General features: G+C 36.7%; 4 protein-coding genes across 6 annotated transcripts in view; 2 read left to right on the top strand and 2 right to left on the bottom strand.

The window, feature by feature from the left end:
* LOC125779050 (kelch-like protein 17) overlaps nt 1-27953 on the bottom strand; it is a 398740-nt gene that overhangs the window by 188818 nt on the left and 181969 nt on the right. Inside the window, exons 4-7 of one of the 2 annotated variants that reach the window (XM_049459467.1) lie at nt 25602-25973; nt 25233-25528; nt 24836-25040; nt 23817-24420 (exon numbers count right to left, since the gene is read on the bottom strand). In XM_049459467.1, the coding sequence (XP_049315424.1) occupies nt 24319-24420; nt 24836-25040; nt 25233-25528; nt 25602-25973 (975 nt within the window). In that variant the 3' untranslated portion in view covers nt 23817-24318. Of the gene's footprint in view, nt 1-23816; nt 24421-24835; nt 25041-25232; nt 25529-25601; nt 25974-27953 lie in introns of those variants that run through there. The other variant, XM_049459466.1, reaches the window with a different exon arrangement.
* LOC105227427 (odorant receptor 63a) overlaps nt 1-27953 on the top strand; it is a 162846-nt gene that overhangs the window by 7502 nt on the left and 127391 nt on the right. The window lies entirely within an intron of this gene.
* The window catches only part of LOC125779053 (kelch-like protein 5), a 293968-nt gene that overhangs the window by 251730 nt on the left and 14285 nt on the right, over nt 1-27953 (top strand). The window lies entirely within an intron of this gene.
* LOC105224267 (odorant receptor 63a) lies at nt 5721-14099 on the bottom strand. 2 transcript variants are annotated; one of them, XM_049459473.1, is made up of 10 exons: nt 13890-14099; nt 10187-10283; nt 8651-8789; nt 8379-8570; nt 8205-8306; nt 7206-7371; nt 6924-7029; nt 6745-6846; nt 6529-6684; nt 5721-5868 (listed from the first exon to the last, which is right to left on the bottom strand). In XM_049459473.1, the coding sequence occupies exons 1-10, from the start codon at nt 14018-14020 to the stop codon at nt 5812-5814; spliced, it is 1248 nt and encodes a 415-aa protein (XP_049315430.1). In that variant the 5' UTR covers nt 14021-14099; the 3' UTR covers nt 5721-5811. The 2 variants fall into 2 exon arrangements, with proteins under 2 accessions (XP_049315430.1, XP_049315431.1); XM_049459474.1 differs by lacking the exon at nt 10187-10283 and having other exon boundaries at nt 13890-14032.

Genomic DNA, 27953 nt, shown 5'->3' with positions numbered 1-27953 from the left:
TATGGCGTCGGAAGTGTATATTGTTAATGCCACTACTGCTATTATCTCTACCTACTGGCTTCGCATTGTGCCGCGTGAGCGCTGCGACTGAAGGACATTTCATGACCAGTCGGCAGCTTCCTTCGTTCAGGTATGTTTGTGTGCAGGAGTGGAGAGATTTAAAGTATATTTATTGAGGTTTTTATGTTTGTACGTGAAGGTTTACGTGTGTAATATTAAGCTGGAGCTGAGCCATGTTTATTTCAACCGCATTCAATTGAAAATTATGTGAGTGACCACTTTGTGGCATAAAAATGGGCGCTTGAACTAAAAAGCCGTGTCTGAAATGTTAGTCAGCGTTGTCGGATTAAAATTTAAATAGAGACTGTTGGTGTTGTGAATTTTTCGCATCAAATGTTTTTTTCTATAATTTTCACCAAAAATATTAATTTCAACATAGAAATGTAATAGAAGTATCTAATGAATTATAAAATCACTAATAATTGATAATAAAAGTGTGTCACATCTTAACTACATACATATATCGAATTTAATGATCAGCATGATGAAATGAGTTGTTTTGGCTATGTCCGTCTGTGAGCATATACGCGTAATAGTCTCTTAATTTTTGAGATATCTGTCTGGAATTTTGTATACCTCCTTTTCTCCACTAGAAGCTGGTTTTTCCGGAGCCGCCGATATCGGACCTCTATAGCATATAGCTTCCATACACACAGACCGATCAAACTCAAGCCTTTGGTTGGACAATATTTTTATTTGTCGAGATATATTCACGAAATTTGTCATAGAATATTCTAAAGACAACATTAAAATCTCTGAAGTATTTTTTAAGATCGGTTTACTACAGCACATATTGCCATACAAGCTGGCTGATTAGAATCAGTTTCTTTTATGAAAACGTGGTGGTTGAATTATATATCGTTTCTCATGTATAAAACACGCTTTTTAATATTTTGCATTAAGTGAGTAACCTTACAATTTTGAGGAAATGATATTCCAATACGAAATTTTCCACTTTATAAAAAATATTTTAATCGGTTTTTCCATACAAACGTTCCGTTAAAAGTTAAACACAGTTAAAATTATGTATCAAATATACTGAGCATACATACTGTACAGTGTACACCAAGTCGTATGAGCAACACAGAATGTGCAGATCACTTGTATAGGGTGATTTTTTAAGAGCTTGATAACTTTTTTTAAAAAAAAAACGCATAAAATTTGCAAAATCTCATCGGTTCTTTATTTGAAACGTTAGATTGGTTCATGACATTTACTTTTTGAAGATAATTTCATTTAAATGTTGACCGCGGCTGCGTCTTAGGTGGTCCATTCGGAAAGTCCAATTTTGGGCAACTTTTTCGAGCATTTCGGCCGGAATAGCCCGAATTTCTTCGGAAATGTTGTCTTCCAAAGCTGGAATAGTTGCTGGCTTATTTCTGTAGACTTTAGACTTGACGTAGCCCCACAAAAAATAGTCTAAAGGCGTTAAATCGCATGATCTTGGTGGCCAACTTACGGGTCCATTTCTTGAGATGAATTGTTGTCCGAAGTTTTCCCTCAAAATGGCCATAGAATCGCGACCTGTGTGGCATGTAGCGCCATCTTGTTGAAACCACATGTCAACCAAGTTCAGTTCTTCCATTTTTGGCAACAAAAAGTTTGTTAGCATCGAACGATAGCGATCGCCATTCACCGTAACGTTGCGTCCAACAGCATCTTTGAAAAAATACGGTCCATCCAATGATTCCACCAGCGTACAAACCACACCAAACAGTGCATTTTTCGGGATGCATGGGCAGTTCTTGAACGGCTTCTGGTTGCTCTTCACCCCAAATGCGGCAATTTTGCTTATTTACGTAGCCATTCAACCAGAAATGAGCCTCATCGCTGAACAAAATTTGTCGATAAACACATTTCGAACCGAACACTGATTTTGGTAATAAAATTCAATGATTTGCAAGCGTTGCTCGTTAGTAAGTCTATTCATGATGAAATGTCAAAGCATACTGAGCATCTTTCTCTTTGACACCATGTCTGAAATCCCACGTGATCTGTCAAATACTAATGCATGAAAATCCTAACCTCAAAAAAATCACCCGTTATGAATGCGGAAAAAATAAGCTTCAGAAATAACGCACAATGTATTGTACATATACGTAAGATTGTGAAAATTGTGAATCAAATTGAATACAGAACTGTTGCAAGTACCAGCTGAATTCTGAACCCAATTCTAGGAACCAAATTCAGTTGACTCCATGTTGTAACAGAACCACATTTGAACATTCCTCTAGTTATTGCGGTGCGAAATGTAACCACATGAATTGTGATGTGATGTCTAATTATGTGTTATGTCTAATTATTTAAATTTTACAGGTAAGGGTTTTCACAGCTGTGAGGGTTACTTGCGGCAACACACATTTATAGGTATACTTGTGATCCGGGCCACGTGTTGCTGTGGTATATATTTTATACTATTATTCACATAATAAACTATTCACTACAGTGAAAATTTTGTTTAGGAATAAAGGCGAAAACGTTTTTGTAGATATACTCGTAAGAATCCAAGGGATTGTAATTGAGGTTTAATTTTGAATATGTTCATACAAATAAATTTCATTGGAAAAAATTACGAATTTAAGGCTGATTTCTCAATGTCTGGTTACCAGCCTTTCTGTACAATTAATAGAGTTATCCACTTAATAGAGTTTTTACTGAATTTTTTATTTATGAATTATTTTTACTATCGTCTCTTCTAAGTTGGTTCGAACTGGACACAGTGTGCTAAATTTCACTAAAATCGGTTCAGTAGTATAGGAGTTCATCGCGGACAAACAACGTGACACGTAATTTTTGTATATAAAGATATGTGAGATCATTTAAAATACGACTGGCTTTAATAATGACAAAGATGTTAGTCTCATAAATATATTGGTTGTCAAAAAAGTCTTGGGGTATTTTCGCTAGTTGGCGCTGAAAGCGCGTAGTTCTAGTTTTATTCGTCGCATCGGGTCATGCTATACCTTTTTGGAAAGCTCATTTCACGCGCTAACACGTTTCTTTTTAGTCGTTCGTGAGTTATAGCGTCGCAAACATGGAGCAAAATAAAGAGAAAATACGGCATATTTTACAGTACGAGTACTACTACGATAAAGGCAAAAATGCATCTCAAGCCGCCAATAAAATTTGTACAGTTTATGGACCCGATACAGTTTCCATTTCCACCACACAACGATGGTTTCAACGTTTTCGTTCTGGTGTAGAGGTGATTGAAGATGCGCCACGCTCCGGAAGGCCTGTGGTCGAAAATTGCGATAAAATCGCTGAATTGGTCGAAAGAGACCGGCATAGTAGCAGCCGTAGCATCGGTCAAGAGCTGGGCATGAGTCATCAAAAATTCATTTCAATTTCAATAAAAATACCGCAAGACTTTTTTGACAACCCAATATTTCAGACAAGTTCTAGATAGTGCGGGAAAGGAGCATAGTAGCACCTTTTTGCCTGCTTGTCTGCACTTTCTGCATGTATTTTCGTTTTTTTCTGCAAATCCGATAGTAGTTTGTTATCTGTCAAGTGACCACCAACCGTCCGGCATGTGGAAAAACATGCGAGATCTATGTGATCTTGCAAAGTTCGAAGAAGATCCGACGTTTTCGAGCCTAATTTTCAGCCGTGATGAAGACAGGTTGAACAATCTTCCAAGTGTAGTCATTTGAGTGGTTCTTGGTGATTCCGTTATGCAGAAAGCAGTGAGCCATTGTATTCGCTCCAACGGTTCCATGTACAGGGTGGCTGATGAAAGCCGCTACAAAAAAAAAATTAAATAACTTCTTTTCTGTTTAATGAATCTGGTTAATTTTTTTTTTTTTTTTGCAGATTAACTTTTACATTTAACCAAAATGGATAACTGGGACACTGAAACAAGAATTTGGATTGTCCGCCGCTATCACGCACTGGAGTCCGTAGTTTCGGTTCAAACATAGTTCGCACGTTTGGCGGCAATTCTCCGAGCAGATGGACCATAATGAGACTTGTAAACAATTTTGCAGAGCATGGGACAGTCAACAGAAGACCTTACCATCGAAACCCTTCAGTTGGAATGGAGGAAACAATCGCTGCTGTAGCTGCTGCCATACAAAACAATCCACGTGTTTCGACAAGAAGCTTATCTGCTCAAATGGGTGTAAGCAGACAGTTATTACAGTCGATTATGCACAAAGATTTGGACTTATTCCCATATAAAACTCAAATGGCCAACAAACTGAACGCTGCAGAGTTGCCGATTCGCTTGAAATTTTGCCAGAAGGTGCTTCAAATGGTGGAAGAGGATGGAAACATGTTGAACTGTCTTTTCATGTCTGACGAGGTCCATTTCGATTTAAACGGCAACATAAACAAACAAAATTGTCGAATATGGAGTGCTTCCAACCCACAGATACTCCATGAGACGGAATTGCATCCACTTCGTGTCACAGTGCAGTTTCATCACGCTGCATTGTCGGGCCCTACTTCTTCGAAGAAAACGGTCACACCGTTATGGTTACTGGAGACCGTTACTTGAGCATGTTGGAAGAGTTTTTCTATCCACAATTACGCCGAATGAGAATTTATTTCAACTCTGTGTGATTTCAGCAAGATGGTGCAGCTCCTCACATAGCCCAACCTGTTATGACAGAATTGCGACGAAAATTTCCCAATAAGCTGATATCCAGAAACTCCACATTCCGTTGGCCACCCAGGTCGCCTGACCTTACTGAGCATACTGAAATTATGAAGGGAACACTTCTCCAGCTTGCTGATGGTAGTGAAAGTATAAAGCCAGGAGAAGGCGAACCCGATACCCCAATCGATGACGATGGAGCAGACGTTCTATTTGGACGACCATGAAGAAGTTCGAATAGCAATTACCCGTCTTAACAACAACAAAGCGGAGAGGGCTGATGGATTGCCGGGTCAGCTATTCAAATACGGCGGTGAAGAACTGATAAGGAGCATGCATCAGCTTCTTTGTAAAATATGGTCGGACGAATGGTCGGTTGGAATTTAAGTGTGCTATGCTCAATCCATAAAAAAAGAGACCCCACACCGTGGGATAAGCCTCCTCAAAATCGCGTAGAAGGTTCCATCGAGCGTATTGTGTGAAAGATTAAAGCCCACCGTCAACAAACTGATTGGACCTTATCAGTATGGATTTATACCTCAAAAGTCAACAACTGACCAGATATTCACCATGAGCCAAATCTTGGTAAAGACCCGAAAAAAGAGAATCGACGCACACCACCTCTTCTTCGATTTCAATGCTGCTTTTGACTACATGAATTCCTATTCGCTGCCTTTATTCCGCGATGTCTAAATAGATTTCCCAACAAAACTAATACGGCTGTGTAAACTGACGTTGAGCAATACCAAAAGCTCTGTCAGGATCGGGAAGGACCTCTCCGAGCCGTTCGATAACAAACGAGGTTTCAGACAAGGCGACTCCCTATCATGCGATTTCTTCAATCTACTCCTGGAGAAAATAATTTGAGCTGCAGAACTAAATAGAGGAGGTACCATCATCTATTAGAGTGTACAGCTGCTGGCATACGCCGATGAGTTCTGCTTCGCCGCAATACCTGCCGGGGGAAGGAGAGGAAGAGTAAGACTTCCACTCTGTTGGAAAAACCAGGGGGAGAAGGACCTGGCTTCGTTAGCGTTACTAACAAACAAGCATTAATTTTTATACATATAGATATGAATTTTATTATTAATTAAACAAACGCATTGGTTAAAAATATGAACCGTAGAATTTGTATTTCGTTTAAAACCCCTTTAGGGTTCGTCAATATCTCGAAGTAGTATAAAATATGATCCGCTCGCTTTGAATATCTGCAATACAAAACAAAATTATTATTATTTAAGTACATATTTCTAAGTAATCTTTCACAGTATTTTTTTGCTTGCCCTTTCTAGCTAATAACCAATATATTTCGCAAATTTCTTTCAATTTCTTGTAGACTATGATCGGAATATATAGTAATCTGTACAAAAAAACCTTTAACTCTGGCTGTACTGTATGTTTCCTGTAAAGTTTCCTTAAAGAGCTTCCTTTTGACCTGTTAGTTTTTATGGTAGCTGTATGCTATAATTTCTCGAACTTATCTCGTCAATTGAAAAAGTCTTCATAGAAGCATTTGGTTCCTATCGCTCAGTTTGTATGACAGTTAAATGTTAAAGTGAACCGATATTTGCAGTACCGACAAATTAACAGCTTCTTGAGAAAAGGACGTGTGCACAATTTCAGATCGATATTTTAAAAAACTACGGGACTAGTTAACATATATATAGCTCGTTATGCTGATTATTTATATATGCATTTTATAGGGTCTTCGACGTTTCCTTAAAAAGTTACAAAACAAACTTAACTTAAACCGAATAGAGTATGGTGCATAAAAACGAAGTTTTTCGGTGAATTTTTCCTCGCTGTACCAGTAAGCATTGTAAGCCGTGTAACGCAATTTGTGAAAAGACTGACTGTTATCTACTTACACCCATCAATGTAGCCAAGGACATTACTGTGAACCAGGATATTTGGAAATAGAATTCTTTATTTGAGCGCATGATGATCATTTTCAATGTCTTCTTGAAGGCATCTGTTTCGTGGTACCACTCACAGCTATAACAAGCTAACGGAACCTTTTCCAGCTGAAAACATATTATAAACATCTTTTCGGTTGGTCTACATTGTGGGTACTTGACGATTACCTCATTGGCCAGGAACTGTCCGTTGACGTAGTGCATGCAATCACATGATGTAGCGGCACATAAATACATTAACATGCGAATAAAAGTAATTTTATTTGATTTCTACAATAAAGTATAAATATGTCGATGGATTATATGAATATACTATATAAAGAATTGTCAAGTTCAAGATCACTTACCAAGCCGAAGTTCATCTCGAAGAGCACAAAGCCATAAATTGCCAGACCATGAAGAAATTGGGAGAGACAAATGTGTCTAAAAAGCTGATTGACCTCGCTGATAAACCTAAAAATCCATATATTTTTTCTATAAAATTCTATCATAAGAAAATAATAAACATATATAGCACATATAGCAAATAATAAAAAGTGAACAAAAAACAAAAGTCATGCAAATAACCGTTAAGTGAACAAAACTATTAGTCCTTGCGCTCTAAACAAATATCTGCCTTTAAGTCATACTCAAGAGTGCGTTGATGTTGCACTATGCAGTATCGCAAATATTCCATACGTTGCGGTTTTGGAACCAGATTTGAGGTGGATCTCTCCAACAGTAGACATAACACCTGGACCAATCCACAGGAATGCTTACAAAGCACCATGAAGGAACCCTGGAAGCTAATGGCACCTGTAAAATGTGTTATCTAAAATAAAGGGTTTCTTTCGATCTGCATCCACATACATATACATTAGGGTGATTCATTTGTTTTTCGTCATCATTTTTTTTTTCGTTTGGTACTCGGAAAAATAGGTTCCTAGCCACCTCTAAGAAAGCCTCTCCAAATATGAGTTCTTAATTGTAACGGGAAGGCCCTCCTACATGCAGTTTCCTTTTATTCTTATTATCAGATAGAAAAATTTATATCTCGCTTCCAACTACTTGAAAAAATATGTTGTTCCTTAGATTTTGTGGGAAATTGAATGCTCTAAAAAAAGGTCTCATATGATTTTTTCGTAAACTCAACCGTTTAAAAGGTATTAACGGTTGAAGTTTGATTATTTTTGGGAAAATTTTTTATTTCTTATGAAATTTATAACTCAATGAAAAAAAATTATTATGAATGATGAAACTCATAGTTTTGTAGGAAATTTACTGCTCTATAAAAATGGTCTCTTATGATTTTTCGATTAAGTTAAGCGTTTACGAGATATTCATCGTCAAACATCAATGCATATTAAGGTGGATCAAAAAAAAAAACAATTTTTTTTCGATTTTCAAATTTCCTACAAAATCTAAGGAACAAGATATTTTTTCAAGTAGTTGGAAGCGAGATGTAAATTTTTCCATCTGATAATAAGAAAAAATACAAAACTGTATGTAGGAGGACCTTCCCGTTACAATTAAGAACACATATTTGGAGAGGCTTTCTTAGAGGTGTCTAGGAACCTATTTTTCCGAGTGCCAAACGAAAAAAAAATTATTTTTTTTGAATCACCCTAATATACATGGTTATGACTTACTCATGCCGGCGACCATGATCGAGCAAGCACCGAAAAACATGTCCATTGCGTAATACGGAGAGGACATCCCCTTGTGCAGAAACATCGGATAGCCAGGGAAAGCTGTTTAAAGTAAGACCTATATATTAATGTGTAATATAATTATTTAGATGTGTGAAGATAATATTTACATACGCAGAATATATACATAATTTGGTGTCCCTTGCAAATGATTGTATAAGTTTTTGAAGAATGCAGAAAAGAAATAGTTGGACATAATGCAGATGCAGGATCCTAAAGAGAATAGAAGTTGTCTCCACGTCTGTTTCCAATTGATTTCCATAATTGCATTAATATCCTTCTTCAGAGTGGCTTTGATTGGCATACCTAGCAAAAAATTACACATTTGTATAGGGTATCTTCAAGACATTTCTCGGGACGCTAATCCATCACTACTAGATTCTTACCTGTTTGAAAGATTTCGATTCTCTGAAGTAGTTCATGTGTTTCAGCTTTCCGCAGCAGCTTATGAAATCTATGCTGAGTGAACAGCATGTAAGCCATTTTAATTAGGCCGGTCGTCGTTTGCAGCGCTGTGGTATAAGTCTCAAAGTTAAATTATTTATTAGTTTTTATTCAAAATGGAAAGTCGTTAAACAATACTTTGTACTTTATCACAGAAATATAAAACCTACTTTCGAGCTCCGATCGAGTTTCGGATCTGAACAGCGATCTCACTTGGATAGCTTCTAACGCCGGCCCTTTTTGTTACCTACAACTCTTATAAAACAGATCATAAAACCCTCATAAATCAACAAAGCGCTTTGAGCCTACTATAAATTTATTGAGATGGTTAATGACACTTTCGGGTATTCTCCTAGTTCATCTGCCGATAGTGGAGGACGAAGTGCCTGGTTGTTTCCACTTCACCTTTCTTCCTGAAAATTTTTACATAGTGCATCCGTTAAGATTTTTAGCCTTAATGCCTGAATACCTATTGAACATTCTCCAATAAGAGCCGGTACTATTGTAGCAAGATGAACTTTGCTAAGGGCAAGTAATTCCGAAGATCTCTGTGTTCTGCTCTTGGTCAAACAGATCTTGTAGTTGCACAAGAGTGGGACGTCGACTAGCATCTGAGAAGCGCTTGCAAGATATATTGGTCCAGTGCTAGAACAAGACTCTAACGGAGATCCAACTGTAACTCAAGGATAATCCTCTGGCTAGCTTCTTGGTTTTGTAATATCCAACGATACCGCTGCAATCCTTAACTAACTTCGAGCTCATTTAACCTTAACATTTAGAGAGCTGAGCGCTAATGCCGCCGCGCTGATGACGGTGTGAATGATTATCTTCCTAAAAAGCTGTACTTCGAAAAAGTACGCGTACTGCCACTTTTATATCAGCTACTTCTGCCTGAAAAACACTGCACGCGCCCGTGGCTTCTTACAGAAAACTCTCCTCCAACCTTTCATTCTAGATTCGACCCATCCGTAAAAAATCTCACTGCGCTTCTTCTTGAGTGAATCCTCCCCAACTATAAATTCCTCGTCAGTATGTGGGAAGATAAAAAAACTTTCTCAAGTAGCATCTATGATGCAGTGATCCAACTTTACAAAAGTGCAGTTAGAGAGAGAATTTCGGTTTTGTAAGCCAGTCTAATATCGGTATTCTGCTTGTCACGATTGTCTCATGTCTCTCGTGACAAGCAGAATACCGCTATAAATCTTCGTTCTTTGCTTGAAAGTGATTTTGTACATTTTTAGTACCAGCGTGAAAATTTTTACTATGCACAAATTTTCTATTGAAATTTAATATAAAATTTTCCCTCAAAGTGGCATTTGCTAATTCATCGCCTACTACCTGGAACAGTTTCATAGTTAAAGAAATTAATTAACTAATTTTTAAAAATTCGTATGAATTAAAAACTGGCCGAAATTTTGAATTAAAAACGGAGAAGTTTTATTATAAACAGAGTAATTGTTGTAGGTATTTCTGCTTACCTCAGCTATCAAAGGAATATCGTCTTGTGCTTGTTTTATCATTAACCAGTGCGGATATAAAGCAATACAGCTTGCAATTATGATCAGAATATTGATGCTGGCAAAAAATAAAAATTGTAATTTTTTCGAATATTAGCAGTCTGATGCATATGTGTTATATGTACATATATGTATGTAAATATTTGAAAAAGCGTATCCGAATTTTGAAACCAAAGGAAATTAAAAAGTTCCAGCGAAAAAATTCCAAATCTCAATTCGTTTGTTAGAATACATATTTCTAATAGAACATTGTCAATATTTTGCGAGAATGTTCAAATTGTTTGAACTAGATACTATGAATTTATTTTTGATTGAAAAATTATTAGTTTAGTTTTTGTTGGAGAAGTAAAAGCAAAGAGTTGAAAATTGGATGCCGAGAGATTTTCATAGTATGTGTTCATATATGGCAATTATTGTAGTGACTAGCGAAAATTTGCCACAAATTGTGTTTTTTCAGATGTGTAGTTTCCAATGAGGCAATACTTTTTTCGGAGTTAGTCTTTTTGGAAGCTGTTACTTGATTTATATTCTGTTCTGCTAGTCATTTTATAATGAACAGACTTACCATGAACAACGTTTACACTTTCTGCAAATTTATTACCGTAATAATGGTTCGCAAAACAAGTTTTTTGTAGCCTTGACGCTCATTTATATTTGAAAAAGTACGTAAATAAACAAAATTGCAACAAATTCAAAAGGCTACTTTTATGACGCCCTTGCCTTAAGTTTCCAACTGTTTTTCGTTCTTGGAAATATTGGGTAGTCGAAAAAGTCTTTTCGTATTTCTAATAAAACTTCAACCTATTTTTTTTATATTTATAATGAACTTTATTGAACCAAATATGTAAATTATTCAAATTTTTGTCAAGTTTAAGGCATCGTGCTATTTCCATTAGTGTGCTATGAAATCGCTCCACCTGACCATTTGATGTACTATGTAGTGGTGGAGCATTCGCAATGTCGATATTGAAGTGATTCTTTAATGTAGCTTTGATGCTGTGTGAATTCAGCGACTTCTCATTGTCGCAATAAACTATTCGAGTACCGAAAAACATGTTGAGTAACTGAAGGAGCTGTGGTTTGACATCTACTATCGTTCTTGATTTCAACGACTGTACTATCGCAAATTTTGAAAACTTGTCGATGCACGTCAAGAAGAACTTGGACCCGGTAGAAAATATGTCAATGTGAAGAATTTCTCCACAATATGTTGGTATGGGCGTTTGAGCAATAAGCTGCTTCTTTGGGTGCCGATCATACTTCGCCCGCGAGCAAGTTCGACAATTTCCCACAAATTGTTTAACTTTTTTCTCCATTTTTGGAAAGAAGTAATCCTCTAGAATTTGTTTTGTGTTCTCCTGCGCTGCTCGATGCGCTCTGTTATGTTCTGCAGCGATAATTTCCTGCTGCTCATTCGGATTCGAAATGTCGTTAACGAATTTCTCCGTATGTCTGAATTTAACTGTTGGAAACATTTCGACCAGTTCGTGCTGAAACTGTGCAAGTGCATGCAGATCGCAGTGTATTGCGTTTACTGCTGTTGTGTTTACGGCCTCCTGTAAAAGTTCTAATAAATCCTTTTTTTCTCGGTAAGAAATGATATGCCTTGTCTTTTTTCCAAAAATTATAAAAGTTTTTCTTTGAGGTTCTGTACCTACCTCCACAATAATCTGGTTGCGGAAGCAATTTACCGGTTTTTCCGATCTTTCAATTGTATGGGTTGATGATTCCTCGCTATGAATTGTCTCGATGCTCGTGTTATCTAAAGCATTTATATGTTGCCTAGATAGAGCGTCTGCCACCACATTTTCCTTTCCTGGTTTGTAGATTAGCTTTGCGTTGCATTCGTCTATGAAGGCTTTCCATCTTTTAATTTTCGAATTAGGATTCCTATCCGAAACCGCAAAGGTCAGCGGCTGGTGGTCAGTATAAACATTAAGTTTTGTTACGCCGTACAGGTAGTTTCTAAGAGCTTTCAATGCCCATACAATAGCTAACAATTCCCTTTCATTGGTAGCGTAATGCTCCTCGCTCCCGGACAGAGTGCGAGAAATCATGGTAATCGGTTTGCCCTCCTGAGAGAGGACGGCGCCTATAGCATGAGCCGACGCGTCAGTAGTTAGGTCGAGTTAAGAACTTTATATTTTTCTATTAAACTTTTCACTCGCGAGCCCCACGTTGGGCGCCAATTATTCAAATGTATTATTCAATTTGAAGTTATTTTATTTGCCGTCATCACGGCTTAGTTGTCAAGTATAAAGTGCGACTTAAATTATTCCTAACTTAGCTCAAGCCACCAACCCGCATCGCGTTGTAGCTCCTCTGCTGACGTTTTGCTGACCTTGCGCCTCGTGCATGGTGTTTGTTTACTTAGATGTCTGGCCAATGTTCTCACGCAAAATGTGCTGACTTAGCGACATGTGCAGAGTGGTAGGCTCTTATTACGACGGGAATTAGGGTGTGTCGTTTCTTCGCGATAACTTGTACTATTTGGTCGATCACTTCTTGCTATTTTTCTGCTGGAGAAATTATTCTATCAGTGTAAAACTTTTCTGGTTTCTCGTCGGAAAACTGCAACAAGTAATTTTCACAGGCTTCTTTTGAGATGGTGCAAGGTCAGGGCTATATGGTGGATTCATCAAAACTTCCCTTACTGTTGATCACTTTTGGCCGTTTTTTTCGATTGCTTGAATCAATCTCATCAGTTGTTAACAGTAAAATGTAGAATCAATCGTTTGACTAGGTTGGACCAGCTCATAGTGGATGATTGCTTTCCAAACCCACCAAAAACTCAGCATAACCTTTTGAGATGTTATTCCTGGCTTTGCGACCATTTGTTGAGCTTCACCACGCTTGGATCATGATCTTTTTGGCATATTATTGACGTATTTGATCTACTTTCCGTTTTCTGTTAACATTCGCTTCGGAAATGGTTCGATTTCATTTCGTTTCAGCAAAGAATCGCAGATGTTAGTTCGGTCCATTAAATTTCTCATAGACAATTCATGTGGTAACCAGACATCGCGCTTCTTTTTGTAGCCGTGACTTTTTAAATGGTTCAAAACCGTTTGATAATGAATGTTAAGTTCCTTAGCGATGTCATGGCTGCTTATGTGATGGTCCAGGTCAATCTTTCCCATAATTTTATCGACGTTTTCAGCGATAGGTCGACTAGAGCGAGGTGCATCTTTCACATCGAAATTTCCAGAACGGAAGCGAGCGAACCATGTGTTACATGAACTGATACAGCATCGCCTTCGTAAACTTCATAAATTTCATTGATGGCTTGTGTGGAATTCTTCCTTATTATACAAAAATTTAAAAATTTCTTCATTATTTTCACTCATTTTGAACAGCAGTAACTCTTTTTCAACTTCCCCGAATTTAATTTTTTTTGGCTAAATGAAACTAACTCACTTTTCCAACACTATACATTATGACACAATGTGATTGGTAGCACTGATATACGACTGCAACGACATCTATTGACAAAATATGAAAATAAAACTTTTTCGACTAATCAATATTACACAGTTGCGCCTAGTACGCTAAGGTGTACTCAGACACTCTTATTAAGGATTACAGCGACAATCAGAAATCTCTAATTAACATTAACATTAAGGAATATTTAAATTAATATCTTTTCCTCTCTGGATAAACTCACATTTTCCACCATTTTTTATACTTCGTTCGAGCATTCAGGTTGATACCGATCATAAATGATACTCTCTTTAATTCTCTTATTCGCCAATGATTGCGAACTCTCAACTCCTTTATTTCAGTTACACTGTACATAGTCTGTAAAAGTTTTTACTTAAATTTAGTATAAGACGCACTTAGGTTCAACACTTTATCTTAACTGTTAAAAAAAACTGTGTGCTCCGCTATTTATATAGTATATTGGTAGTGGATAACGTTCAATAAACCTGTCGAGCTTTTCTAAACCAGAGCACAACAATCTGTAAGGAATTATACTGCAGTTTTACTGTTAATGTCGTGATAGAAATTTCCAATATTTTATTCAAACTATTGATTAATGCCCGTCTATTTAGATAAGAATACATACATATATTAAATAACAGAGAGATACACATATCTTCGAAAAATAATCAGATCTGCCACGATGCAATTAGAACGCCATATTTTTATCTTAAAAGCCATTTGCTAAGGTTGTGTCATAATTGGGTTCATATAAAAATTGAAGAATCATTTTTAACTTATGTCGAGTTTATACAACTCGATCGCATTCGAGTTTGCACGTCATTAGTTATCCTTTGAATTGGTTGTATATATGATTAACTTTCTAATGCTAATATAATTTTTCTAGCTAATTCTAGCTTTGCTACTTTGAACTATTATTTGCTACGTCAGACTACAATGTAGACATTAGCCAATGCAAGGAGAATTATAAGGGTAAATTATTTAATTATATGAGCTAGCTAACTTTTTAGAATTAAGTATAGAAAATTTCATAACTGTATGTTAACATACTAGACAAAGTATGATACCTTCAACGGCAACGGTGTGGTATTTCAGAAAGTTAGATCTGAAACTTTGATGACAAGTAAAAGAGAACAATACTCGCTGAAACTGAATAATAAGCATTTTGTGGGGGGATACTTGAATTGTAAGAAAAACTTGAATTCGTACAAATTCTAAATAGAAAGAATTCCTAACTCGCACTGTCATAATAGAAGGGGGGTAATGCATGCACCTGATATGAAACATTTCTTCTTAATTTGATTTAAACATCTCGAATTCTGACCGAGTTTAAAAACACTTTAAAATTCACCAGAAGGGCTATGGTCTTGTAAAGGAATAATTTACAAATGCAAAGAAAAGACCGATTATGATAATTTTTCGCAGAGCAGACACATTTCTGGTACCATGTCATACTGTGTAGATAATAAAAGGAGCGTTCCAAAGTGAACAGAACTTAAAAAAACAGAACAAATGGTTTTTTTCGGCAAAATCAATCAATTTTATTCAAAATAGTCTCCTTCTGCTTCAATACAGCTTTTTGCACGGTCCAAAAGCATGTCGAAAGAGTGTTTTAGCGCGTTGGCCGGTATGGCCGGTATGGCCGCCAGTATGCCGATGTAAGCCTTTTTGAATGGCCTCTTCATCTGCATAACGCTTTCCTTTCATGGGCAAATGCATTTTTCCGGTCACAAGCGTCGATCGATGAGATGGCGTTTTTGGTCTTCAGTCATTTTGTGCGGAACAAACCGTGCACACACCTTTCGTAAGCCCAAATGTTCGGTCAAAATGCGATAAATCGATGTTTTGGAGATGTCCAGTTTCACTTTGATGAATTTCAATGATGATTTCGGTTGATTTTTGATGCATTCACGCACAGTTTCGATGGAATTTCCGGTGATCACGGATTTTGATTGGCTCACATGTTGATCGCCATTTATGTCCTCACGACCACTTTGAAAATATTTGTATCTAGTTGTAGAGTTATTGGCTGTGATATGTTTCAAATTGTTGAATTCCTTTGTAAAAAATCAAACATATTAGCTAATCTCCGTGGAAGAGTTTCCACCACTACACGGTAGTATCTACCTTCATTGTGAAATTTGGAAATCATCTTGTGGCATATTTTAAGAAATTATCATTCTGCCATTCCTTATTTAGGGACGGATTTCTTTTTTTACTTTTCAAATTGGGGTTGATCGATTTTTTGTATTTGCGAAAGGTGAGAAATCGTTATCCTATCCTTCAAACTGTCCAAAAAAGTTTTCCTTTTGTGCTTCGTTTAGGGTTTCGGTAGAATAGTTTGCATCTATAAAAATGGATTTAAGAAATTTGGGGTCTTTTCCTCTGCATAATATACCATTGAATTCGTTTTTAATTCACTTCAACATCATTTTTTATAATGGATTTACCTATTAAAATAATATTCGCTGGGGCTCCAATCTTACAATTATATTCTGATATTGCACACATATGCATTTATAACTGTACCATGATTACATTTCATTAGTGTTTGTGAAAGACAAAACCGCTCGTTATGCGAGTACTGTCTCAACATGTTGCTACAGAGTATAATAGTTTATTTCAACTAGTGGGTGTTGGCATTGCAAATAGGCGGAATCGAGACATTGCCACGCGCATAAAATGTCGTTAATTGAAAACCTTTAAAATGCCTTAACCAAATATAAAATTAATAACTTGAATTTCGTGCAGTGTATAGCAGTAGCTACGAACATTTCTTGTTTAAATTTTGTGTAACGATTTTATTTGAAATTACTAAAAGTGCGATAACTCAATGAATTCATTCATTAATTTTTACACCCGAAACGGAATGAAGGTTGGTCTGAATGGGGCCGGTATTAAAATTGATCAATTGGCATGGCACCACCCATCTCTCATGAAAATTGTGTACGCATGGAAATAATCACACATGGATCACTCACACAATTCTCTGAACATAAATAATATGACAGCTTGACAGAACTCACGCGTTATGAGTCAAAAAAAGTACCTCTATATGGATCACCCGTTAAAACTTTTCAATAATAATAATAATAGTGTAATAGTATACAAAGTTGATTGTAGTCCATTCCCAATTTCGTCAAACAATGCATGTGAAATTATTTCTCAACAGTTTTAAAATAAGGTTTGTTTTAACACCTAAAGGTCTTTCCGCGGCTTTGCTCCCTGCAAGTTGCACCCGCACTTTGCCCTTCCTTATTAGTTTTGAATTGTGATATAATTTCTCTTCGATCTCTGTGATCATTAATTATTTAATGTTTGTGACGAAATCACAAGGAACATCTGGCTTCTGTAAAATCTAGTTCTTTGTTTAATACATTAGAATAAAGATTATTTTATAAACCCATTTTACCCTTCTCATGCTTATATTAGAGACGCCTTTGGCCTTTAGCATTTCACATAGCTGCTTGGATCAAATATGAATACACCCTGCCTAGTAAATGTAAAGTGCATGTTCAAATATCATTGAACATGCTTATTTATCAGCAAAGCCGAAATTCTACTAAATATAAATATCTATTTATATATTAATATACTTATATACATACATATGTATATACATAATGCATTTACATGCAATGCACATCTACGAGTAATAATAATAAAAATGCATGGGACAAAAATCATAAATATACAGCAGAGACCAAACATTAAACACACACACGCACACTTGCAATAAATTATACACTTGAAATCAACCCCATGTCAAGCAGCAATAAAAAATATGCTGCAATACATAAAAACATACACACATACAAATATATTTAGTTATTTAAGATAGTTTTAGAAATTGTATATAAGCCAGAAAAATACAAAATAAAAATCAGAATGAATATATTCTCCCTCAATGTAAGACTTTCAATTCCCCCCACCAGCGGTAAGGATTGTTAGAAGCTATATTGAGGTATTAACAGTGCAGGTAGCAGTTTTGCATAGCAATCTAACTAACGCAGTGTAAACACCAACGAAGTAGACGTGTATTTGTATATTTATGCATTGTGCAACATGTGCGATACTACCAGGTAAATATTTTACTACAAACTTTCGTGTGATACGCAACATTTTATGCCTCTATTCCGATAATTTTATGTGGATAATTTTCTGTATGTAAAAAAAACGTGTTTTCGCACCTGCTACTGTGTGTAGTCAATGTTTATGTTGTGGGTCAGGTGCAGAGTAAAGGTTTAGTTTGCATTAAATTTGTTATTTTTGTATGTAGTGATTTAAAATTATATATTTTATAGCCATTTTTTGCAAATATGTATTTTCAGATAGGACTGAGGCTGATTGACTTCGCCGGGGCTCGAACTATGGTTATCTGTAGTACTAGATTCCAGCATAAGAAAATACATAAAGCTACCTGGCTGTCTCCGGATCGATAAGCCACCAACCATATCGATCATGTTGCGATAGACGAAAGACACGTCTCCAGTAGTCTATCTTGTTGCAGCCAAGATTCGCACCCGCCTCTGCGCAGCAAAAAACGCACGCCAACAAACACAAGGAAGGTTCGACGTCGAGAAGCTGCAATCACAACAGACAACCGAACGATTTTCTACTCGGCTTGCACTCCTGCTCTCTGAGAGCACTCGTCAACAACTCGGTATAAGGGAACTGTCGGACGGCATTTCAAACTCCTTACGTACAGCTGCAACCGAAACCATTGGTTTTCGGAAAATGCAAAAGAACAGCTGGTACGACGAGGAGTGCCGTGTCGCAGCAGAGAGAAAACAGACTACTTTAAAGAAGAAAGCGAGACGCATTTGCAGACAGAAAAAAAAAGAGACCGAAATGCATGAGTATGATGAAGCTAACACGCTTGTAGACAGGGGTAATGCTCGAAAATTCTCAAAAAAATGCGGCGCCTAACAGCAGGTTTTAAGACTGGAGCATACTCTTGTAGAACCCCCAAAGGTGATCTAGCGACCGATGCTCTGAGCATACTAAAATTATGGAGGGAACACTTCTCCAGCCTGCTGAATGGCAGTGAATGTAATGTCAATGACACTTCCCCAGTCTGCTGGATGGCCGTGAACGTACAACGCCAGGAGAAGGCGAACCCGATTCCCCAATCGATGACGATGGAGCAGACGTTCTATTGCCGACTATGAAGAAGTTCGAATAGCAATTACCCGTCTGAAGAACAACAAAGCGGCGGGGCCGATGGTTTGCCGGCCGAGCTTTTCAAACACGGCGGAAAAGAACTGATAAGGACCTATACCTATACGGTGGCGAAAACATCTCAGATGACGTGCAAATTGTCTCAATCGATTCTATGCGGGGAGTACTCCAAAAAATTTTGCCATCAGCTCCAGTTTAAGACTTCCTGATTACTGCAGCGTCTTCCAACGGATTGCTGCCATAAAGGTAGCAGTAGATTTACTTTCATTTCGTATTGGGTCAAAACGCCGTTCTCGATGTGATGGCGCATTTTGTTGAAAATGCTTTGAATCTGTTGAATTTTCTGCTCAGAAACTCGGCCGTTTAGAGGAATTGTAAATGTAGACGTTGAAAGTGTAATAGTGTAATAATGTAGTGTGTGGAACGAATTAATGGCGAACCAAAGCTAGGTAAAGGTAATCAAAGAAACCATGATTTTCGATGAACTTTAACGTAGTCTATTCGGTTTCGGCAAATTTCACTGGTCAACAAATTTGTAATTTTCTTATGTCACATGTAAATTTATATCAAATTTTGAATATACTAATGCCACCAAATAATAATATATCAATGAAAAAAATGTACACAACATGTTTTCTTGTGACATCAAATATATATTTTCGTAAAAAGTAAAAAATTCAGCCACACTTACAGAATTATTTCCTAATATCTAATAGATACTTACATATAATTTTCTTGAATATTTGGCTTCCGGTATGTCCCTTTAAAGTCTCCAACAATAGTCTGCTAGCATTCCTGGACTCTATTTCCGTTGATAACGCTTCTCCATTAAGGAAATGTCTTGATGGAACCTCTCACCTTGTTCGTCACTCACACCACCCAAATTTGCCGGAAAGAAATCCAGATGAGAGTCCAGCATATGTATTTTCAAGGACATATTACACCCCAAAGCTTTAAATGATATCATACATTTATTTATTAAATCTTTGTAATTTTCCGCTTTATGGTTAGCTAGAAAATTTTGAACAACATTCACAAAACATTTCCAGGCGAGTTTTTCCTGATCATTCAGTTTTTCTTCAAAACTCTTATCCTTCATCAATTGCCGTATTTGTGGACCTACAAATATTCCCTCTTTGATTTTCGCCTCGCTGAGTTTAGGGAATTTCTCTTTTAGATATAAAAATCCATGTCCATCTTTAGGCATAGCTTTTACAACTTACTTATGGTATAGGTCATAGACTCCATTCTTTTGAGATAATCTCGCTTAAATTTATTGATATGTATGTGTTTAAATGAGTTAAGCCTCCGCCCACACTACACGGATAAACTGGCACACCTTAATAAAACACTGCTCAATTCACCACAGCTAATGACACCAACACAACTCACCATACCCATACACCCACTCATCAAAAAGGATGGACAACGGCAAGGCAGATACAATTCGATTTCCCACTGCTGTTTCCAATATCCACTTTATGGGAGATTTTGCGGAAGGATCTTGGTTTGCGAGATTTCAAAATCCATCCCGTGCAAGAACTGGCACCAAACAACCATCACTTGCGTCGCTCCAAGAAAATCACTGATTCCGACATTCACAAAAAACATTTTATAATGGGTACTGGGTATCATTGATATATATTTCTTCAAAAGTGATCCCCACCGTAATGTTACCGTCAATGGGGAACCTTATAGAGTCATCATTATGTGAAGACAACACACTCTTTTGTGAGCGGCCTCCAAGAGCTAATTCTTAAGTTTTTAAGATATCAAGGTGTAACATTGCATATGACCTTTCCTCTGCAAGAATTTGCTCATTTGTCTGAAAGCCGATATAAGATGTACAAACTGACTGACAAAAATCAAGACAAAGGATTTTTTTCCTTTATGCCAGCAGAAGTTCTACCTGTGAAGGATTTTATAGCTGCAATGCACCCAAAGTATCGTTAATATTAAAGTAAATATCATTCGTTACATTTAATACAATAATCATGTTTGTTTGTCCTACGTTAAATAAACAAAACAAAAGTTCAAGTACTTTAAAACCAATCAAACCGGATGTTCGAATATCCTGGTATTAGTTATATAGGAGCTAAGTCAAGTTTTCGGTCAAATTTATCTATTTCAGTCTCAAAAACTGTTCTGAATAAAACACGCTCCCTTATTTCCATTGGGATAACTCACATATTGGTCGGTGCCGCACCCATCGTCCAATTTGCGCACCAATAAAGACCTTTCATACCATCTCGGAGATAAAATTGAATGCCTTTGGCGCATATAGTTATTTATTTATCGCGATTTTACTACTTTTTAATAGTACCGTTATGTAAGGAATGAGCGGGTTTATCCTCCGATTTCATCCATTTTCACACTGTCGGTAAAAGTTTTCATAAGATTTGTACTCGTCAAATTTGGTTGCAGTAGTTTAAGTGGTCTAGGATGCCCCTTTGCTACTGCGATCCTCTGTACCAATATAGCTCTTGGTTTAGTGCTTAGTTATGGCACTTTATATGTTTTCCGTTAGTGGCGATTTGTGGGCGTGGCAGTGATCCGATTACGCCCATCTACGAGCTCAAATTTTTTTGTACTAAAGAAACCACATACCAAGTTTCATCGAGCTATCTCAATTTTTACTCACGTTACAGCTTGCTCGGACGGACGGACAGACAGACAGTCAGCCGGATTTAAAATTTTCTCGTCATCCTGATCAGTTATATAAAGGGTGATTTTTTAAGAGCTTGATAACTTTTTTTTAAAAAAAAACGCATAAAATTTGCAAAATCTCATCGGTTCTTTATTTGAAACGTTAGATTGGTTCATGACATTTACTTTTTGAAGATAATTTCATTTAAATGTTGACCGCGGCTGCGTCTTAGGTGGTCCATTCGGAAAGTCCAATTTTGGGCAACTTTTTCGAGCATTTCGGCCGGAATAGCCCGAATTTCTTCGGAAATGTTGTCTTCCAAAGCTGGAATAGTTGCTGGCTTATTTCTGTAGACTTTAGACTTGACGTAGCCCCACAAAAAATAGTCTAAAGGCGTTAAATCGCATGATCTTGGTGGCCAACTTACGGGTCCATTTCTTGAGATGAATTGTTGTCCGAAGTTTTCCCTCAAAATGGCCATAGAATCGCGAGCTGTGTGGCATGTAGCGCCATCTTGTTGAAACCACATGTCAACCAATCGAACGATAGCGATCGCCATTCACCGTAACGTTGCGTCCAACAGCATCTTTGAAAAAATACGGTCCAATGATTCCACCAGCGTACAAACCACACCAAACAGTGCATTTTTCGGGATGCATGGGCAGTTCTTGAACGGCTTCTGGTTGCTCTTCACCCCAAATGCGGCAATTTTGCTTATTTACGTAGCCATTCAACCAGAAATGAGCCTCATCGCTGAACAAAATTTGTCGATAAAAAAGCGCGAAACACATTTCGAACCGAACACTGATTTTGGTAATAAAATTCAATGATTTGCAAGCGTTGCTCGTTAGTAAGTCTATTCATGATGAAATGTCAAAGCATACTGAGCATCTTTCTCTTTGACACCATGTCTGAAATCCCACGTGATCTGTCAAATACTAATGCATGAAAATCCTAACCTCAAAAAAATCACCCGTTATATGTATGTATATAACCCTATATCTATCTCGCTTAGTTTTAGGTGATGCGTACAACCGTTAGGTGATCAAAACTGTAATACTTTGCAACAACTGGTTGCAAAAGTATAAAAATTAATAAAACCAAAAAAATAATCACAAAAACAAATAATTTTATAAAAATAAAATCGAAACAAAAAAAAAACGAAACCAAAATGTGAAAAATTAAAAGACAGTTGTTGTAATTGAAAACATGATTTACTTTCTCTTTATTTATTTGAAACCATACAATATTTTTGCTGTTTTTTTGAATCTTCAGTGTTCCGCTGAGCTCTGAGCTTTATTTTATCTTTTTTGTGCAGTTCTAAGTAACTGTCTTTAATTCTACATAAAAATTTAAAGTTATTTTGATCACTTTTATTTTCATTTAATGTTATTTTTTCACCTTACTATTATTAGGTTGGAGCAAGTATGCAGTTTTGTTGATCTGGGAGTAACTATGGACCCCAAACTCAATTTTAATCTTCACGCATCTTCCACGGTTTCTAAAGCTAAAGGCGCTCTTAGTTTTGTTAAACGTTGGTCTAAAGAATTTAGAGATCCGCTTACCACAAAAATTCTTTTTACATCTCTGGTGAGGCATATATTAGAGTATGCATCTGTGGTTCACTCGGATAAGTTAAAGTCCTTTCAAAAACAATTTTTACTTTTTGCATTAAATCATTTACATTGGGATTCCAGTTTAAATCTACCACCTTACACTAACCGTTTAAAACTTATAAATCTCCCGACACTCGCTAGTCGTAGGGAGATGCTTGGTATAATATTTCTTGTAAAACTCATGAATGGGTCAGTCTGTAGCCCATCTCTCTTATCTGATATTAATTTTAACGTACCCGCTTTACGTACCACGCAGTTTAGACCCTTACTTTTAAAATTTTCCGGAACAAATTTTGAGTTGAACGAACCATTCCGCCGTATATGTCATGAATTCAATTTTCATTCCAGCACATTTGATCTAACAGACTCACTCTTTACCATTAAAAAAATTATTTTATCTCCTCTTAACAAATAACATTTAAATGTTATAAACTTTAATTTAATTCTTAATTTTGGCTTTTGAAATTATTGTTTCTGTAACTGAGCAGCTTAAGATCGCAACGCTTAAAACTCTCTTGCCTTTTATGACTCGGCTAATTCCGTTCGTTCGCGGATTGCGCCCCTCGCGTTGGTGTGATTGTTATAAGAGCACTTTTAATTTTTGTATCCACCACCACGCTCTTAAGAGAGCTGTTCCTCTATGCTCTCTAACATATTTTTTTTATTAAATTAAAGATATAACATGCTCTTATAGATCAAGTATAAATATACATATACATATTTATCACACCAGTAATCGTCACACTGGTGGATTCAACCGATTTTAGAATTGGTCTCATATTACGGATTCCTATTTTTCAGTTCAAGTACGTTTAGGACCATTCCCTGCTTTCAAAATAGTTATTTTTGTATGACGACAGTGAAACTTTTTTTTTTTTATAAGATAATTTATTTTAAAAGAAGTTGTTAAATCGATAAACGGAACAATAATTACATTATTTATTCACATCGACGACAGCATAGATTCAGGCACAACAAAACAGTTACGCACTTCACTTTCGGGGAATGAGCACTTTTCTACCCAACAGAAATTTTCTTCATCAAAGACTGATACACATGAGTTGCCAGCAGATTTAGACTTGCCACTAATAGCCCATAGTTTATTGTCTAGTGATACGCAAGTCACCCAACCAGCACCAACTTCCAAAGGGCAAATCTGCGAAAAGTTTTCAAGAATATTCAGTTTGAGCTAAAGCAATTGGCGTAAATCAACTCAATATATGTACCTGTGACCACGTGGTTTGCTGAGGATCGTAACGTTCGGCACCGCAACGGCTTACAACATAAATGTAACCTTTATGTGCAGCTACCTGTAATATAAAAAGTAGCAATTATGGTTTTATTTAATTTTATTAGAGTTAAGATAGCGACTAAATAACTCTGGTGACTATTTTCTATTAGACAATTTCGTTTTGTTAGTTAGTTTTGTTAGTTTCTTTTGCTGGTTATGAAAACTTTAGGTTAGGCTTGCAACGGTGAAATCAAATAGAAGCTCTTATTATAGCGGCAGTATGTATTTCACAAATAAACCTGAAAAATCGAGACGGAATACGAATTCCGCTTACGTACATCCGTCTTTAGAAAAATAAATCCAAGGGGGCGAATGCTAATTTTTAAACACTTAAGGAAAGTCATATACCGTTCTTCGACTCCTTCTCATTCTACCATATCATGACTTGATGAACGTTCTACTAATATTAATAATTATATTTTAATCTAACTTACACCAGGTAAACTGTGACATATTTTCATATCCGCGCAAGAAGTCCAAGTATCCAAATCCAGATTGTAGCATTCGACGGATTTTATTTGCTTGTTGTTTTTATAACCGCCCATTGTGTAAATTTTACCATTCAAGGTCACTGCACGGGCGTCATATCGTTCAACAATTAAACTGTTCACGGACTTCCAACCATCGGAGGTCGAATATCTGGAAACAAACAAAAGCAATGAAAAAAGAATGCATATATATAAACTGAAGCTGTTATTTGTTTATTATACATACTACCCTAACACATCTAGTCTAAAGTGCTTTCACCGTTAAGCTTAAAGTTAAGCTGAAATTGTTAAAGCTCACAATCGCCATCGTTAGGTAATTCGTTACAGATTTATATGTATTCACCTTTCCACCGACGACAAAGCATTACCATCATAACCACCAATCGCGTAGATTTCACTATTTAATTCGACAACGCAGTGTTCCCTTCTTGCTTCGATCATGGCGGGCAAATTTTGCCATGTCTTATTTCGTATATTCCAGCAACGAACGATGTTATATGTGGCACCATTATAACCGCCAATAAATAATAAATTATCATCCTTTAAAATTGTTCTATACCCTTCGTAATCGATTTTTATACTCGCATATTCTTCCCACTTATCCTCAGTTTTGTTATACTGCAGCAGTTTGGGATTCCGCTATTCCAAAAATATTGTAAGTACATTAATTTAAGATTATCGTTTTTGAATATAAGCCACAGTGTGCGTTTACCTCTGAGCAAAGCGCTAGGATTGTTTTCTCACCACAATTTGTAGCACTGACCCCACGTGGTTCTGTAAATCGCATATTTATCATTGGCCGTATTGTAGGTTCCCTGATCCACGATACCGCTCTGAGGGTTAGTACCTCACATCCAGGTAACGGCTGTATGTGTGTCATCAGAAAGTCCATATTGAATTGGGTAAGCCGGAGACAAGCTATTAAAAGTGGCAGTTGCTCTTGACGTGCAGGAACATCGCAATTGTACCAGCGTTGTATGGCATCGAAGGCATCTTCCTCACGGGTTATATTCAAATTGTCAGATACCAGGATACGTTGCAATTTTTCTACATCAAAATTCAAAAACTCATCGCTTCGACTGATCTGGTATTATCAGAAACAAATTTTAAATGACACAAGTACCGTTATTGTGAAACACTACGTGTATAGTATATTTAGACTCACCTCCATGAAATTCTGTGTCTCGTATTCGATGATTTTCTGCTTAAGAACTTCACATTTCGTTTCACCCTCCAGCGTATAAGCACCCTGTAAAGTATATTCATCGATATGTGTCATGAGATAGTCTACAATACTACTTATGGCATCGTCCAATTGCAAAACGATTGCAGCATTTAGCATGGCAGCGACATTGTTAACGGTAATGAGGGCCTGTCCGGTGTAACAAAAGGTTATTAGATTCTCAAAAATATCGCTGTCGATATCATTTATCTCGATGACTGGATTAGTGCCTTGATTGCCATCGAAAAGGTTCTCGAAGTAAGGACTCGCTGCTGCGAGTATCAAACGATGGGCGGGTACACTGAAAAAAAATTATAAATATTAATTTAAATAATTTTATGAAAGCTGAGGACAAAGTAATACTTACAGAGCCGTTGGGTTTGAAAATTTAAATGTCACATCGATTAGAGACTGCTCGTCGTAGAAGTTAAATATTTTCGTCATTAATTTCTCCATGAAACGGTTCTGCTCCCAGGAATTCCTCTGAAGAGCAAGTGTTTGGGAAGAACTCGTGGCCATTGCTGGTTACTTAACTTGTTTTCTGTAATAAAAAAATTACAATATTGATGAAAATATTTCAAATAAGTAAAAGCACCAAGAAGTTTTCTTCCAAGTTGTCTGGTGTACACTAAACCTGCGTCCGATCAGTGACTTTTTACCTTGACAACTTTGGTGGTGGGTTGAACTCCGTGTCTGGTAATAAGCTTACCGCAGTGCCTTATTTGTAGTAATCGCAGCTTTCAATCGAACGTTCCTGAACCTCAAAGTGTGAAAAGTAAATAAAGAAAAAAGATGTCTTAGTAACCTTAAGATCTCTTGTTCTCGTATTTAGTTATGCCTTATATGGGACCTCTGTAGAAGTGCCATACTTGAAATAGCTTTTTTTTTCAAATTACAACCAAAATAATTCTTTCTTAGTTTTTCGCGTGTAATTTCTTATGTATGTATATTGGCGGCTTTTGGCCTGGTCGATTCAACTCCGGGGTATTCATAGTTCTTTTACGTGCGAATGACTTATTAACACCCCGGCCAGGGTTATTTTTTTAAAGCGCGGCCAAAGATGTGAGAGTGCGAAGCAATTTTCAAAATAATCGGTTTTTCTTATAAAACGCACTATAAATCCGGATTCTCAATGTTTAGTGTAATTACAGCTAAGTTTACTGAACAACTAAGTATACAGTGTCTCACAGCTAAAAAATTGCAGCAACAAAAGGAGAAAGCGCTTAGTAAAAATTCATGATTGCGAAATAAAAAATATGCTACTAATTTATTGATCGATATTCTCCATATTCGAGTCTAAACGAGAATTGATGAAACTGAGAAATACATCTGAAGACCGTAATCCGAAACTTAAATACAGAGTAGTACAAAGGTTACTTATTTGGAACTGTCCGCACATAGTACAAACGCCAAAACTGCTTCCAGATTTGAGTGCGTTTGAGAATAAATCTTTGGTCAGTTTTGGATTGAGAGATTCGAAATAAAACCGCTTGAAAAATGCCCTGCAAACAGAACGAAACAAAATTACTTCTAGCTACACAGAAAATCGGCGGAATCCCTGCTGAAACATATGCAAGCGGTTATAGATAAAGTTGCTATCTCACAATTTATTAATCAAACTAAAATTTTGACCAAGTCCTTCAAGTGTTTTTTTGGGTTTATTCCAGCATCATTTTCGCTGTGAGGTGCAATTTAAAACCAAAGCTTGGTATTTCTAGTTTTTGGAAAATAAATTTATCAAAAGTATCAAGTAATGTTTTTCTTAGTATTTTTTATATGATTTCATCACTTTGGCTGTCAGCCACTATACATAAATTCCGTCTCCATCTTTGCGGGACTTGA

The sequence above is a fragment of the Bactrocera dorsalis genome, chromosome 5, assembly GCF_023373825.1.
Source record: "Bactrocera dorsalis isolate Fly_Bdor chromosome 5, ASM2337382v1, whole genome shotgun sequence".
Lineage (NCBI taxonomy): Eukaryota > Metazoa > Arthropoda > Insecta > Diptera > Tephritidae > Bactrocera > Bactrocera dorsalis.
This window is presented reverse-complemented; position numbering and strand designations above follow the sequence as displayed.